We start from the raw sequence: 17,874 nt of genomic DNA, 5'->3' as shown, positions 1-17,874 counted from the left end.
CCCGGGTAACTGACACTCTCATCCTCGCAACTTTCGCAAATACTCCCAAACTTTGTTTAACAACGCGTCTTCTACGCTTACTTTAATCTTGTAGAAATCCCACGCTAACAATTCTTCACAATTACAAGGTAACGAGCACTATACACGATTTGAGTGGAAGCGAAAAGCATGTTCGTGAGCAGTCCTAAAGATTTTCATCATCTCATTGGGATTTCTAATGGCATGTCTGCACTGAAGGCAATATTTCACCGCAGCGCTTCTCTTAAGCTATAGGTACGGACATTACTGTTCTCCGACGTTGCCGGCCACTTTCTGCAACATTTTGCATATCTGTTCTAATGTACAGTGAAATAACGATTTACCACGGGTACGTCCCCAGTGCTGTTTCACGGCATCGAAACGCAAAATGATGGGAGTAACGTTAAGAGGTCGGAGGCCGGCAGAATGGGTCAGGGAACAAATAGGGGTAACAGATATCCCAGTTGACATCAATTGAAAGGAGTGGACCTGGGCTGGCCACGTAATGCGCAGGAAAGACAACCGGTGACAGTAAGAGCCACAGAATGGTTACCAGGGAAACGCAGTCGAGGATTGCAGAGAGTTAGATAGAGTGACGAAATTGAGAAGTTCGCAAGGATAAAATGGAATCAGCTAGCACAGGATAGGGCAGTAAACTTCAGGTCACCGGGAGAGGCCTCTGTCCTGTAGTGGAATAAAAGAGGCTGATGTCCTTGCAGTCACACTTGAGAATGATCGCACTTACCGCAGCAGTTGCAAAACGGCGATGGTGGCGCCCAAGACGACCACTGTCCAGGCGACCAACGCTACCGTGGCTAGCATGGTTAGGCGGCGCAAAAGGATGCCGTGGACGATAATGAACGCGGGAATTTATGGCCGCGTGGTACGGTCAGAGGTTGTCGAAACCGACGCCAAACAATGGCGCAGTGATAACGTGGCAGATAGCGCTGTTTCACCGTATGGAAACAAGTTAACAGTTCATTTGTGGTGATCTTTTTTTTTTATTCGATAACTTCTTTGCGTAGAAGTTCGATACAGTGACCTCCGCGTCCAACCTCGGAAAAAGCCCCTCCCTCCTTATCTTGCTTCGGGGCAACAAGTAAGGTTACAACTTCTCGCGATACGCACGGAAATCCTAATCGCAGATGACGAAGCGGTCGTCGTTTCCGTTATTTCACACGTCTATTGTTTCCATTAGTTTTCTTCTTATTGATTTATGACCCCAATTTTTGCATATCGATTTTTAGACTAAGGTTCAACAGTCTCGGAAGAGAACGGCGGTTTGCGATAGATAGCGTGGCACTGGAAGTAATAAAGGAACACGCATACTTATGGGGCATATAGTGACCGCAGACACCAACCGTGAGACTAAGGTAACTAGAATAATAAGCATAGGATGGAGCACATTGGGCGGGTATTTTCAGATCATGAATGAAAGTTCACCACCATTCCTCAAGAGAAAAGTATTTAACTGCCGCATGTTACCGGTACTTACCTACGGGGCAGAAACCTGGAGGCTTACGAAAGAATTCAAATTTAATTGAGCACGACGCAACGAGCCACGCAAAGGAAAATGATAGGTGTACGTTACGGGGCAAGAACAGAACAGAGTGGGCCAGGAGGGAACAAACGCGTGTTAACGACACCGTATTCAAAATCATTAAGAAGAAATGGCCAGGGCATGTAGCCCGAAGGCGAGATAACCACTGGTTATTAAGACTAACAGACTGGATTCCAAGAGAAGACAAGCGCGTATACGGGGAAGCAGAAAGTGAGGTGGGCAGATGAGATTAAGAAGTTTGCAGGGACAGCGTGTCCGCAGCAAGCACATAGCCTTCAACGAGGCTCTAAGTGAACTTGCGAAACGGTCTAATAAAAATAAACCGACATTTAGCCTATGTTTTTAACGCTGATCACAAACCATTTGACGCTCAGAGTTCTGTACTTACATCACAAAGAAAATATAGGCATACGGAACGAACTCAAGTATTTAGCTGCTATATTTTCTAGCCAGTTCGTTGTCCTAGGATCCTAGGTGTTCTTTTTCGGTGCCTTAGCAAACAGTTTCTATTCACGCTTGTGGTGCCCATTCACATGAATTGCTATTGTTCTGTCCGAAGAAAAGCCCGGCGCGTCAGCAAAAGAATAAGAACACAGCCATTTAAGTACACCAATGATAAAAAGTTCAGTTGTTGAAGGGCAACGTCGGACGCGAGTACGGTCGCAACCGGCCACCTGGCTGGTCTGCGCATAAAATATGCTCGGACATGCTTACAAACACAGCCAACGCCACAGCGTTATACGTTAACAATTTATCGTGAGTTCACAGGCAAATAGACGTTCAAAGAAGCTTCTTCGAGAAAAAGATTAATAACGTAGTGATCATCTATAAAGTATACGTACCTTTAAAGACCCTCCGTAGTAGATGTTCTTTTTTTTCATATTTGAGCACTACATCGTCCCACAGTGTCGAAGCGGTCAACCGCAACTAACAGTTACTCACACGTGACTCTACGTGCTGCAGGCTGTTTTTCTTGACATAATGCTCCAAGTCCTCAAGTTCGCAAAAATCCACGGAACAATACGAGTTGCTCGCTTCTTGCTGCCATGACGGGGCGGCGTATGGATTCCGTAGACACACCACCAGCAGTGATGCGAAGTGTGATGAAATTTCCATCCGGACTGCGAGCGCAGGCCAGTCTCGACGATGGGCAGCGCGCTTTGATGATGCAGGCGTCACGTGATACGCTGGTTGTCATGTGAATCCCGCTTTATTTGTTATGATTGGAATGAGCAAGGGATTGTTTGCGCTAACAATTAATGTTTTGGGGTTTTACGTGCCAAAACCACGACATGACTACGACTGCGGGCTGATTTTGGCCACCTGGGGTTCTTTGCCGTGCACCTAAATCTACGTACGCGGGTGTTCTCGCATTTCGCCTCCATCGGAATGCGGCACCGTGACTATTTTCATGTGACGTCAAGATTTAGAGAGTAGTATATTACCGATCAATCATGCTAGGCGAAGCTAAACCGACAACATTGCTTTCGTAAGCAACGTTTCGTCCTCTTTATTTAATTTGTGTCCAAGGCCTTTACCGCGCTACATGCGAACAAGTATATTTCGCCGTATTGACAGCACGATGCCGTACTGCTGTGGTATATATGTTATTTTTTAACTGCGTCGCTTTACGTAGGACAGGCTGCCACTGGTTAATGAAGAGATTGCAATAAGAAGTCGTTAACCGGAGGCTCGCCATCTACCTTTCTTTACGTTGCCAATGTGCACATGCACGCCAAAGTTCGACGAATGCGCAGCATACAAGGATGACAAACGCGTGTATATTTGAGGGGTTGCATATCGATAGTAGTTGAAGCGCATGCGTGGCCAGCCTTCGATTAGCTTCTTAAGAAAATGAGAATGCCTGGCAGTTATCTCTCGCGCGATCCCCACATGTGCCGGAATGACTGGTGCGCTACACCTGCGCATGCGCATATAGGTTTCTTCGTTCTAATTTCTTTTCAGTTGTGGTGCGCCCTTTCAGTCGAACAGTCGGCGTTCGGTGTTGTTCTCATCTCGTGTGTTTGCACGCTTAGTTCCTTAGCTTCCGTGTCTGATGCACTTCATCTGTAGCACGAAAACTTACGTGAAACAAACCTGACATTCTTCAGCTCTCATTCGCCTCTCTCGCAGCATTCTGCCTTATGCCGTCGTACATTTTCGGGCCCAAGGTTTGACTCAACGGAGGCTTGCGTGTATGTAACAACTGTGCATCTTCCATGGAGCTTCGCGCTTGCTCCGTTTGTGCAAAATAGCGCAAGCAAACGCCTGACACCACGTTGGCGGCGTTTCATTTCACCACTTTCTGCAAATTCACCACGCACCTAAGCTGGCCGTAGCCCTAATCATCACCGCGTTAGCCCTATTTTCTTTCTCACAACAGACGTGGTGCATGGTCATAACATTAACGCTAATACTCGCTCAATCCTTCCACACTGTCTTGGTTCATTTCACGTGTGGTTTACAAATTGATCTCACTGCCAGTTGAATTTTAAACGAAAACAATCAAATAACAGTGCCCTGCAACTTGAAAAGCTCGCCCCGCTGTTCGAGAGTCAACATTATATATATATATGTATATATATATATATATATATAATATATATATAATATATATCTATATAATATATATATATAATATGGTACAGGCAGGCGTTGTCTCGAACAGCGGGGCGAGCTTTTTCAGTTTCAGGGCCACTCTTGTGTGTATTGTATTATTTTCTGCTATATTATATCTATATATTATATATGTGTGTGTGTGTGTGGTGTGTGTGTTGTGTGTGTGTGTGTGTGGTTTGGGGTGTGTGTGTGGTGTGTGTGTGTGTGTGTGTGTGTGTGTGTGTGTGTGTGTGTGTGTGGGGTGTGTTTGTGTGTGTGTGTGTGTGTGTGTGTGTGTGTGTGTGTGTGGTGTGGGTGTGTGTGTGTGTGGTGTGTGTGGTGTGTGGTGTGTGTGTGTGTGTGTTAACGACGCGTGTTTAACTTAATGAGTTTGGTACATATGACAAAAAGAAAAAAAATATCCCAGTGTCACTTATGCATTCGCCCAAGACGACTCGAAGACGAAAGCCATCCGGTGTGGCTATCTTACCGTGCACTTTATGTCGACGTTCAACGTTAGCCAATTGAGACCCTCACTAGTGAACTTTCAATAATTAACGCAGTATTCACTTCGTTTGCTTTTATCATCATTTCAATAACTTTCACTAATTACATTTTACTTATTAACTCACTACTCAAATATATATGCCCAGTGAGGCTTTCGCTCGCCTTTGTATGGCTATCGCTCCCCTAGACGGCAGAAATCAGTCAGGTGAATGCCGTTTTTTTTTTTCATACCCTGCAAGCGACCGGCGCCGCTCCGCGGAAGCTTTCCGTGACGTCTGCTGCACTATAGGAGACGATGATGAAATGAACTTTATTTGGTCCTGGAGAACTGCAGTCTCCCTTAGTTTCTTTATCGCCTAGACTTCACGCTTCCGCAAGACGGAGTGAGAGTCACGCGACGCCGTTCTTATATATTTTATTCACGCGAACGCCGCAAAGACAAGTAACGCGCAGCTCGCACCCGAGCCTTGCCCGAGCCACGAGGCGCGCTGTTTTTTTTGTGATTCATGTGCTTTTCTATACCTCACGCCCGCTTTTCGGCACATGACCTTTCTCATGAGACATATGAGGCTTTCGCCTAAAAGGTTGCGGGAAGACATTAGAAAGGTTGACGGCAATGAAACGCTGCTATAACTTTATTCGAGGAGAACTTCTTCATCCCATCAACTTGTCACCACCGTTGATGCTATTTTCGGGCTTCGGCTTGGATCCCTTTGTGATGAATCGCAGAAGATCGATGTTGGTAACTATGCCGATGACAACCTCTTTTGTCCTGGACGCACCTGTAGCCACTGAACAAAAGAAAAAGCCTGTGATTTTGTTTTCCATTCTGTTTGTTTATTCATGTGGGAGGTAGTGGCCAAGTACTACACCAGGGTGGCCAATCCTGCTCTGGTGAGGAGTGCATTGCTTCGAAAACAGGTAAAATGTGCGGGTTACTTAGCATGAAAGTAACCGAAGAATGAACTATACCATACCGAACAACAAGTTCTTTTGGGGTTATTTAACGCGCCCTGACATCGCACAGTACACAAGACTGTAGCATTTCGCCGCCATCGAAATGCGAGCGCCGTGGCCGGGATCTAATCTGCGTCTTTCGGGTCAGCAGCCGAGCACCGCAACCGCTTGCCACCGCGGCGGCTTTAAGAACCACGAGGACGCCATTCATATCACCGCATTCTGCTCGTGAACGCAAGGTCGCAGTTCCTACTTCTTGTCGCGGCAGAAGGATACTGCTGGGAGCAATGCGTAAGGGTTTGTCGGGAGCTGGGCACATGCCCATGACGTCCAGGTGGAGATTAATAATCTGCAGCCACAAATTTCGATCACAATACATTGTGCAGCTTCGTGTCCTAAAGCTGCGTTCAATAATTTGAACACTTAACAGCCAGCCGTCTGAGCCATTTCTTGGTACTTGATTAGTCGCAGGCGTCAAGGCAAGGAAACACGAAAAGAAGCGATACTAAAAAAATGATCATATTTTCTTCTTTCTTTCTTCTTTTGTTAAACCCTTCGGTAATACAGATAATGCCTCTCTACACTAAGAGAGAGTGAGTAATTCTGCACGAGACATGTGGACACATGCAGCATTGTAGCGTTACCGGAAAAAAGTAACTAAATACGTTACTCGTTACGCTAACGAAGAGGAACGCGTTACCACCCTACGTTTACCCATAAAAAAAAAGGTAACACATTACCGTTACCGTTACCGAAAAAAGTGACGGCCGTTACTTCTGCAGTTACTCCATGGTCAGAAATTTTATTCAGTGCACTTCGCTGAAGGGGCCCACAATAACAATTTTATAAAGCTCATATTTATATTTCTCATAAGAGTTCTAGCCCAACAATAATTTTACTTAAAATGGTGACTGCGCGAGAATAACTTGCACAAATGTGTCGTATCTTTGCAAGAGTATGGCGGCTTAAAATAGCCCGTACAGCTACATGTGATGGCTTGTAACTCTGTCACCATATGGTGAGCCATTTTTCTCAACATGAAATTAACCACAAAATGATCAATTTCATCATCAACGCTCGCCGAAAAAAAAACCTCTATGAACTCTCGGCAACCTGCAGTATATGACGGGGTGTTTCTACTAACAAAATAAATGCCAAAATTTTGTAGCAATAAGGAGATGCTTAAATGGCAAAATTCTGGGGAAAAGTATTTGCTCACATAAACAATTTATTTCGCTTTAACCTGCATAATTACCGCAAAAATTGCGAGTGCGTATGTTAAGGTGTTCAAGGTCCCCCTCGCTCGCTCAGAATTAATCACCATAACGTAGCTGCCATTGCATATAGAAAGAAGCAAAACTAATATTAAAACGAAGTTTTAAACAGTGCTAGTACTGCCTGTACAAATTCCTAATATAACTACAACTTGCTGAACGCAAGCAACATCTGCATTTAAAAGCTGTCATCGAACAGCTTACCTCGCTTCTTAGTGAATACGTTCGCACCTACGCGAAGTAGCGCTCGAAGGACACGCTATTGGTATTCTTGTATTGACTTTCAGATTGACTGGTGAACGTGCGGAAAGTTTTACTTGAGTCCACGCAGCGCGATATCATGCGGCACCAAAATACGAACACAGTTGCTCATCTTCAGTTGGAGATGATGTCGAGAAGTCATTTCCGAAGAAGTCATCCTCCGTTGTGCTGGAGTTCAGGCGGGTCGCTATATATACCATGATCTTGATGTCCGCAAGTCGAGCAAATCACGGCAGCTCGCTTTTTACGGTTTCGAGGACAGCACTTTGCTTCGCTTCATCGACTATCCACGACAACTCGAACCTCGATAGCAAGTTAGCCGAAAGCAGCAGATCCATTAAAAATTTCGGCAATGAGCTCCCCATTGCAATTTGCTCGCGCAACAAAGGACCCACGCTTTGACAACGCCTGGCGGACGACAGTCGTCCGCCGCTGCGACAAAATAATCGGGGCGTGCTATGAGAAAGTGGCTCCCACAAGACGAAAGAAGTTTGTACAAAAACTACCTGGGTAATTGGAAAAAATAGTAAAGAATAACGTGGCACCTCATATTACCGAAAAATTTTAGCGTAAGTACGTTACCCGTTACGTTCCAAAATTGTAACGGGTACGTTACAAAGTTGCTGAAAGAAGTAACGCGTTACCGGTAACGCCGTTACTTGTAACGCGTTACCTCCAAAACTGGACACATGTTACACATTGAATAATGGCTATCTTGGCTTTCGCCACAAAGAACTACACCATAGGAAGTTCCGAAATGTGGCTGTCGAAACGTTCCGAAGGAACCACACACCATATTAACTGCGCATATGAGTGAATTGCTGAGCGATATCTCTCGTAGTGAGTTATGCGAACATTTCGTGAACTATTTCACATCGCCTCGAACATTTTCATTTGAATAAGAGTTCTGACGGTATGCAGAACACACGTTGCGTTGACTCAGCAGCTATTGCGTTTCCCTGCTGAGCACAAAAGCAAACATTCCATTTGGGATAGCGATTGCCGCCTTCCAGTGTAAAACTGCCCAGTTGGAAAAAAAAAAAATCCGATGACCCACACTATGGCACCTTTCATAACCCCTGTGCTCGAATTGAACATTAAACCAGAACAATGTATACACTGCAAGCGTAAAAAAGCAATTCAGGTGCTGTCATTCAAATGTTCAGGGGCAGTTCGGATATGAAGTCACGATTAATTGATTGTATTTAGCGTCCCAAAAAATGTGCCTAGGCGCGTCCCAAATGTTCCTGAGAGAGAGGCACTATGGGGGCTTCGATGATTTTTTTCTTATCTAGGGCCATTTAACGTGCTCGCAAAGCCCAGCGAGTGAACGTTGTTATTCGCTGCCTTAGCCATAATGCAGCCGCCGCGACCTGCAGGAGTCGAACAGGCAACCTCCTGCCCAGCTGCAAAAGACTTGCACGGCAGTGTGTCGTGCTTTGCAAGCATAATGAAAATCAGCCATAAAAATCTTTCTTCGTGCAATAAAACTCCTCCCACCTTTTCGCTGCCGCTTAAAGACATAACTGAGACTTGACACGTTATGGCTTGCGTCGGCGGTGCTCTGACTTATGAGATGAAAGCGTAGCACATTTCTTGGTTTTTGTCACCTCCGATGTGGCACTGCTGGCTGCCCTTCTAATGTAGTTGAGCTGAGCGAAATGCACGAAGGACTAACGAGAAAGAACAGGACAAGTAGTGCGCAATAGTGCATGCCGCTCAGCTCAACTGCATTATCTAAGAATGTCGTAGCAACTAGCCCAAGTTAAAGCCTCTCTGGTTGCCTGTTGACAAAGGCTGTGACGACGCGTTAGAAGCACACGTCAAATAAAGGTGTGCTATCAATGAGGAAGACTACGTCCCGGTGTCTCGTTTCACTCACTTGGCCGTGGCAACCACGGATGAGGCGACAACGGTGCAGAAACGCTTGTTTGCTGGCTTTCTGAAATCACGCTCAAAAAAGGAAAATGACGTATGTCGTCATTTAATTTGCTAGCATCACGAAACGCGATAACGATTACACGCATTGGAATACTGCATTGAAATTTCGAAGTAAATCCATTATATATATGCTGCCTGAATATCCGTGGAAGACATAGCTCGTTATTTATTTATATTTATTTATTTATTATTTATTTATTTATTTATTTATATTTATTTATCTTTTTATTATTTATTATTTATTTATTTATTTATTTATTTATTTATTTATTTATTTATTTATTTATTTATTTATTTATTTATTTATGAGTGCTTCCAATATGGTCAGGGTACTATGCGTTCGGCTACAACTGCTTCCTAAGTATGTCACAGGCGCGTATGTTTACGTTCTGCGAGTGCAACGCAGTGCACGTAATAACGCAATATCCGAATTATGATTATTTTTCCTTTTCTATATATGGTGGGTGGGCCTTCAGCCTGTCAGTTATTAATATGGAAGGTGTTTCTGGATGCGCACAAGCCAGAGGCATAAGAACACGTTATTATAAATGCAGCCGCTTCAGTTTTACATGAGAGCCACTAAGGTGCGCAACTGGGGACTCCGTGTTCTCGCTTCTCATTCCATTCCCCTCTACGAGGCGAGAAAAAACACGCCTATTGTTCTGGTGAAAAATTGTCACACTGTTCAGTGCCAAGCGAGGGCGTTTCTAGAACAAGTTGAGATATTATATGTCGCTACCAAGAACACACACCACTGTCGCATTAGGCCTAAATACCGAAAAAAAAAGACGAAAGGAATGCGAACGTTCAAAATGCAGTACCACCGACGTAACCAGGATGATAATATTACAGAGGGGGAGAAGGGGTGTTCCTCCCTCCCCCTTGGCTATGCCTACGTGCAGGACACCCTCCTAGCCTTGCGCGTTCGAAGATTCGACGAGTATTAAGTCACCTTGCACTTGTTCCGCGACCACCAGGGCGAAGTGGCCATGTTCCAGCATCGTGGACAGCATGCCAGGGTCGTATCCAGGGTCACCTGAAAGGCGTCGGTATGTCTTAGCCACTACGTAAGTATGTCGTCTAAAATGCCAGTACTGATATATATACGTTGTAGCACGAAGGCTGATTATTGAATTTGAATGTAAATGTGAGACCGAAAATAAACCGGAACGATGTGCCTACAAGATGGTCGTCCATATCTAAGGCGAACACCTCATTAGTATTCAGGTCGGTAAAACTAGAACGTTTATCCTAGTTCACGAGGCAAATGTCCGTTATATGACGTCTAACCATGGTGTCGATGAGCACAATAATAATTCTACGGATTACGTATTAAACAAGAGCTTCTATCAGGTCTTGAATACTAATGATGTGTTCACCTTAGAGGTTGAGGGCCGTGTACATACAGTGCAACAACCTCTCCTTCTCTGCACTGCAGGGCACTACAGTATGGTAGTCGCACCTCTCACACGAGAGCACTGTAGCGCTACAGTGACAATTTCGCAGGCGTATCGGCCACGTATAGACAATAACAAACTTGTGTACTGTAGTGAGCAAATGGAAAAACGTGAATATTGACAGCACACATTAGATATTGTCCAATTCTAACGTGCGACTTGCTGATAAATAACACGTACTTCGCTAAAGTGAATAATAAATGGCGGGGAAAATGTGACGTTTCTATATCTATTGGTATACAGCGGAGTACAGCGGAAGACCGAAAGGATCACGAAAAGAAAAGACTGTCATACGCACGTTCGCAGCACAAAGATACAAAGGAAATCTTTATGGATTTCCGAGAAAGAAAGCTTCTTAGTCGACAAAGGATTCGTCCTTGACGGGAATATTTTTCTGCAATCTTGGTCCAGGTGCTTTGTAGCATCGAAGGCAAGGAATAATCGTTACTCTAGCTGGATGCTAAGAAGAATGCCATCTTCAAAATGCTGACTTGCCTTTCTGAACTGGTCATACGCAGCCTTTGCAACCGGCGTCGTGGCGTCGATGCGCCGCGCCAGTATCTTAGACATTAAGTTTCCCAGTGAGACCATTCCGAGCACGGCTCTGAAAATAAAAGATAAGGTGTGATTTGTGGCATAACTGCAAGAACGAAAATAATAAGAACAATGTTATAAGCTGATAAAACTTCCATCGGCTAATTTCTGCTTACAGTTTAGGCGCGCTGACACGGGCCCAAACGACAGAGAACGGCATACACAAACGTGCTTTTCTCTACTTTTGCTCGTGCCTGCAACGCCTAGCTTTTTCTAACGTGAATCTCTACCCGCTAGCTCAACTCTCTGTCATTCTAGGATTGGTAATGAGAACTTAGTTTCTAAAAAGGCACCGTCAAACAAATATACAGGGTGTTTCAAGAAATGGGTCCGAAAATTCTAAAAAATCGGGTAAATGCGATATCTGTTCGACGCCTTCACAATTTACTTCTGCTGTAGCCGCAGGCATCTTAAGATTGCTTAAGACATAATTTGGGACGGTAATTAGGGAAGTTAAATTAATTAACTTTTTTTTTATTAGGAGTCACGCGATTATGTCAAATAGAAGAATCGAAGTCCTTCATGCGACAATGCAATTGCAGCTTTGAGGTTTCAAAAAGCGGCCTCTAGCAATAATTGCGAAGTAATAAAATTCAGCCAAATTCAGCGGCGAAACCAAAACCGAAACGCGGAAGCACGCAAGTGCCATATCCTTCTGAGACGTCCAGAATGAGTGAGCGTCGTTACATCAACCATCAACCAACTTCGTTGTGCGGGCTGCGCTAGCAATTATAGCACGTATGGCGCACATACGTTCACGAACGCGGAAGAACTACGCCCCTGTAATCGTTTTCGTGAACAGTGACTTCATTCTGGTCGTCTGCTTGTTGCGCTCATCGGTGCTTCGGTTTCGCCGTTGAATTTGGTTGAATTTCATTACGCCACAATAATTACTAGAGGCCACTTTTTCTATATACGATGGTTCTTCGCATAAAGACTTGCATTCTCCATTTGACATAACCGCGTAACTCCTCTAATGAAAAAAAGTCAACTTCTTAATTATTCTCCCAAATGATGTCTTCAACTATTTTAAGATGTCTGCCGCTACAGAAAAAAGCAATTGTGAAGGCAGCGAGCAAATATCGCATTTTCCTGATCTTTGAGAATTTTCGGAAACAATTCTTGAAACACCCTGTATGACAACGTGATCCGGCCAGTAGGCCACCCGTTTCACGTCTTGACGAGCTTTGCAGTAAGGGCAAGATCAAAAGCAAGTAAAACGATGTCAGGGGTAGGCTATGTAGATGTAAACGCATTGAGCGGCCCTGTGAAGGCGGTACGAAGTGAAAGTATGTCGAACAGAGCGCCAAATCTGAAACTTATCCGAATGCTTGGATTTTACAATGGCTGCGTGTGGCGCGTTGCAGTTCCTTTTCACTAGATGCACTTGATTTGTTCCAGAAGAACAATCAATGGCTGACCCGCTTCCTCAACGACTGGGACCTGGTCGATGCCTTCGGCACTCATTAGTTCCACGGCATCCTGGCAGCTCACGCTGGGCGTCACTGTCAGCGGTATGCGCAGCCGCAGAGAGCGCACAGTCTGGTTCCACCACCTGCATGCGCAAAGGATCATCATACTCCGGTTGCTCGTAGGGCACGTGCACATTTAACTCAAGCGGGTTGAGTTGACCAGCGTAAGCGGCCGGGTCAGCTCAGCCTGAAAGTTTAGCTGCCGACGGTAGCTGCGTCAGGTCGCGCCTGGTCAAGTCGACTGTGCGTGTGATGTTATTAGGTAAGCTATGAAAATGCCGTTTCATTCTGTCTCTTTTGTGTCTAAAGTCGACGTCTTACTGGACCTGCTAAGGTTAGGCCAGATGCCTAGAATACAGCTGTGTGAGTATTCTAGGACAGGATTGAGTCATACGCATGTCAGGTCCTTCTTTGGGTACAGTAGTTATGCGCAGTAAAGAAGTATAGGAGAACTAACTGCGCAATTCCTTTGAATTTCGAATTTTCGTATTTCCTGTATTTCGACGCATATTCAAGAAACATCAGCGTATTAGGGACAGTCCGCTGCACCGAACGGATAAAACGCCTGGACGTGAAGCGCTGTGACATTATGCTAGATAAACATTTTCACTGCGACACACCAGTGACAATCTGGAATTATAACAAATTGAATAAATTGTCATATTGTTTGTTAGCGATCTACATAGGCGTGCGCAGGGTTCCCCATCAGGGGGGGGGGCGAAAGTTCATCGCAGCGCCCCCCCCCTCCTATTAAGTCAATGTACGAGGCAGATTTTGCGCCCCCCCTCTTAGGTGATTAGGGGGCGGCCACCCCCACTGCCCCCCCCCCCCCACCCCCCTGCGCACGCCTATGGCGATCTACATTGAACACATAAGTTGTTTTCATGATGCGACATTCTTATACCTCCCACGCCCTCATCCGTTAGCGAAAGATTTGGCTCCAGTCACATTATATGACCGCAAAATTCCGAAGGCGACATGACGACAGAAACAGCCTCATCGACCTCTGCGTACCTCACTTCTCAGGTTCTCTAAGTCCTTCCGACAACCTCAGCTATTGTCACACTACGTTTAAGCATTCAACGTGCGACCGCAGTGTCAGAATGCATAGCCTAACGAGCGGAAGAAGCGAAATTTGGGGGACGTGATACACATTCTCCGTGACACCTTGAATTTATCGCTAGACAAGAGTGCCCGCAACCTAAAAGGGTACAAGTGCCCATACGCTGCATACTAAGAACCATGAATGAAGCATGTGTGCGTATCGTTTGTAATGTCTCCTTTTCTTTGTATACCTAACGACCGATGTCTGCAAAGTTTGAGTAATACCTAGTGTTATCTCGCCAGAGCAGTGTGCCTATTTGTATCTATTCAGTGAATGCAATCATTTCTTGCACAAGAGTATCTTCTTACATACTCCTCCAGCATTCCGAACATGCCTGATAACGTCTCGGTTACGCAAAATTACTACTTGAACTAGTAGGTCAAAAAGGCGGCTGGTTGTTTTACAGCCACCGAGACATAATGTGCTCGATTATGGCCAAGCCACTGCGGGCTGCAACTTAATACTTGAGCTCACCAATGCTTGGTGCTCATCTCGGAGTAGAGCGAGATGAATCCACGCTCGGCCATCCATCCGTCCGAGAGGAACTTGGTCATGTAGTTGCGCACACCGTCGGGCAGCACCACCACACACTTCTGGCCAGCTTTCAGCGACTTGGCCGCCACCACGGCTATGCTCATCGCCGACCCGCTGCTGCCGCCTGCGAACAAACAAGAACTGCAGACTCGACAATGCAGCTCCACACCAAGCACAGCTTTTAACAAATGTATTGAGGCTAAAGCCTTAAGTGGCTTTGCGCGGTGACCTTGAGCAAAACAAGTCAAGCGCCAAAAAGTGGTACAAAAGCCCAGTGGCCGCCTCCGAGCGAGCGGCATGGAGAAGGAACGAGCGGTGCGCGCTGACAAAACGCGGGACCTACGCCACCAGTGACGGCTTGCTGCGACGTCCATGTGACGTTGCTATTACATCACATATGACCGAAGTTGGTGATGCTATCATTACATCATGACACGATGCAATACGATGACGTCATCACATGACATCGTCGCTTGGTCAAAGGTGGACCGGGGGTGCTACTGTGGACAGTGTCCAGAATAGCACACCGATCCCGGAGTTAGTGCCTGTTAGTAGACTTCTGCCACGTGACTCCCGCGCCGGCAATACAAAGAAAAATGCGCACAGCGTGCCGCTGCTTGCCGCGCGGGACAGCGCCGCTTTCCGCGGTAGTCGCTGCTATCGCTCGACACGCTCAGTTAAACCGCGCTCAACAACGACATCCTTCGCATTAGACAAGCTGGCCTTTCAAACTGCCCAAGCACTGCCTTATGTATACAGTTCTCATACCTGCTTCAGGTAATTGACAAACAAAGACAACTTTCTACGTAATTAGTTGAGACATTATGTCGTTATGGAAACAGGAACCCACACTCACCGCATAGGAGACCTTCCTGTCGGATCAACTTTCGGGCCATGAGGAAAGAATCCTTGTCGTTGCACTTGTACCATTTGTCTATCAGCTGTAATAAGTATAAGGGCGATGAACTCGCATGCTGATAAACCTCGTGAGAAGGCGCCAGCGGACATGACTGTAACGCATTGGGTAAAGCCTATTGCGGCGTGTGGAGTCAGTTAAAGTTTCTCCAGAAAACCTTCTTGGTAAAGTCAAGCGAGGTACTAAACGGGACAGAAAAGTTAGACGGGACGAGCGCTACTAACAACTGTGAACATTTATTCGAAAGCGTCGTTGCAGCTAGACACTATGCGCATGAGCACAAGACCTTCTCTGACCAGAAAAAAAAATGCATACAGACGTGAGAAAACCCCGTGACAACCTAACGTGTGCAAATGTATGCACAAAAATTTGCAGTGGCTTAGCTCGGCTATGCCAGGATATACGTAGCGTTAGCAAAGGTTCAGCTGATTATTCTGATCTCTCCAGATTGTCTAGGAATAGCTTGATTGTCATGCTTACTGCTGCTCCAATGACACACATTCGGCCACATCGTTCAGAACCTGTAGACCTGGCGGCATGGCCGGGTAACGATACCCATTGGTAACGCTAAAGAGCGAAATGTTCTGCTTAACGAGAAAGTTCTTGAACGTTGTACAAACCCGCGCCACGGTTTCACCCCACTCAGGCGCCGCCACTAAACTCAACGTTTCACGCATGGCACTACTTAGCGGCGTCAAGTCTTTCATGTGCCATGTTTCACACTCGCACACGTATCCAAACGGATTGTTTACGAAGTCCGCCTCGAAGGTCCGAGTCGCACTGGCGCTTTCGCTAAGTTTCACAGTATAGGCAGTCGATCAGCGAGCCTTGACGTCATCGACGGCGTCTTGTTGTTGCTGCTGCAGAGGTGGTCGGGCATGTCGCTCAGCATCCTGGCGACGCCGCTTTGCTAGACGTTCCTCCCTTTCCTCCAGTGTCTCCGCAACACGTTTAGCCTTCCTCTGTTCATTCTTCGTACGCTGAACCGCTAATTGCCAGGCAACCTTCGGGATCCGATGACATAACCTTCTCGGCTCTTCTGCGCCGTTGAGCAGCATTTGCGCTCTCCTTCTCCATGGCGTTACCCACCTGCAAACGCCAGTCAGAGGCGCTATCAAGCGGCACCAGCGCATTGTCAGACGGCGACTGCACAGCGAAGGCGAATAGCTGCGCGCGCCATGGCTACGACGTCACCCCTCTCGAATGCGCAGAGCAGCAGCGGCGAGTCGCGCGCGCCGGCGCCAGTCTGTCTGCCCGGCTACGCCGCCACTCCTCCCGCTCTCCGCCACCAGCAGCGGCGAGCCGCGCGTGGCGGTGGCGGAGAGCGCGTGAGATGCCCGCTCCGCACTCATCCTCGCGCATGCGCAGCACGGCTCATGATGACCCACACGAAATCGGCTCCGGCTAGGCAAGTGTAGCTAACGCTACAAAAAGGCGACGGAAATGTGAAGCGTACGCAGTTGGGTATCGATAGCCGCATTTAAATCTCGGCCTCGGCGGCCGCATTTCGGTGGAGGCGAAATGGCAGAGACCCCTGTACTTAGATTTAGGTACACGTTAAAGAACACCAGATGGTCAAAATTTCCGGAGCCCTCCACTACGGCGTCCCTCATAATCATATCGTGGTCTTGAGGCGCAATACCCCAACAATTATATTACATTTATATTGGTTCTTGCACTTACGTTTTACTGCTTTTGTAATATTTTTGCTTTTAGAACGTTTTCTTAGTTCTTATTTTGTTAACTTTGTCGTTTTTTCGTAGTCAACTGCGTACTTACGCTTCACATTTCCACCTCCTTTTTTTGCGTGCATATATTCGCCACGTGTTTGTTGTCCCGAGGGTTTTTTCCACGCAAGCCTGCCCCCCCCCCCCCCCTTTTTTTTTTGCTGGTCACCGAGGGTCTCGTGCGCATGCGCATACTGTCTAGATGCGGCGATGCTTTCCAATAACGTCACAGTTGTTAGTAGTGCTCGTCCCGTCTATTGCGCTTCACTTAACCAGGTATGCATCACCAATGGCCCAAACTTCTACTCTTCCAGAAAGCCTTCTTTGGGCTAAGAATTGCGAAAACAATGTACACATCCATTGGCGTAGTCGGCAGAAGGGGGGTGCTAAATTCCATTACCCGAAATTCTTTAAATTTTGCATATATATATATATATATATATATTAATATATTATATATATTAATACAAACACACCGCCCACCCCTTTTCCTCGAGGGAAGAAGGTAAGAAGGTGGGTGAAGCCCCTACCCCCTCGCTGCGGCCGATGCCTAGGCCGGGGTTGAGGCCCACCCCGAATCAACTTTGCTGGACTTTATAAATAAAGTGATTTCTTCTTCTTCTTCTACGCCCATGTGAACATTAGTTCCTATACTTTGTACAGTCGTCAACACGCATGTCTAGAACGACGGCGCTCGGAACAGCGCGAGCGACATCCGACAGTTCGAAACGGGCCCCTCTGAGCATGCGTGGAGTCAATAATGTGCCCGCCTTGCAGTTTCCGACCTCGCCGCGGCAGGGACAACTGCTTTGGCCGTCAGGAGCACTGTCAACTGTATTGCGCCGAAAAAAAGGAGTGCAATCGCCCGGATCGGCACCTTTTATACTGCAAACTTATTTTCAGTTCGCGGTATCATATCATACCGAGAATGCCGAAGCAGTTCGCTTTTTTT

The 17,874-nt window shown here is 46.4% G+C and overlaps 1 protein-coding gene and 1 pseudogene across 1 annotated transcript in view; both read right to left on the bottom strand.

The window, feature by feature from the left end:
- The window catches only part of LOC119376743 (cytochrome P450 3A4-like), a 30,316-nt pseudogene extending 29,476 nt beyond the window's left edge, over positions 1–840 (bottom strand).
- A 4,451-nt stretch (positions 841–5,291) lies between these two features.
- Positions 5,292–17,874, bottom strand: part of LOC119376740 (cystathionine beta-synthase-like) — a 62,237-nt gene continuing 49,654 nt past the window's right edge. Inside the window, 7 exon segments of the mRNA XM_037646476.2 lie at positions 5,292–5,475; positions 10,070–10,135; positions 10,138–10,153; positions 11,070–11,178; positions 12,586–12,723; positions 14,220–14,403; positions 15,136–15,220. Coding sequence (XP_037502404.1) covers positions 5,339–5,475; positions 10,070–10,135; positions 10,138–10,153; positions 11,070–11,178; positions 12,586–12,723; positions 14,220–14,403; positions 15,136–15,220 — 735 coding nt within the window. The 3' untranslated portion in view covers positions 5,292–5,338.

The sequence above is a fragment of the Rhipicephalus sanguineus genome, unplaced genomic scaffold (genome assembly GCF_013339695.2).
Source record: "Rhipicephalus sanguineus isolate Rsan-2018 unplaced genomic scaffold, BIME_Rsan_1.4 Seq216, whole genome shotgun sequence".
NCBI classification, from domain to species: domain Eukaryota; kingdom Metazoa; phylum Arthropoda; class Arachnida; order Ixodida; family Ixodidae; genus Rhipicephalus; species Rhipicephalus sanguineus.
The sequence above is the reverse complement of the archived record's forward strand: the minus strand, read 5'-3'. Positions and strand labels throughout refer to the sequence as shown.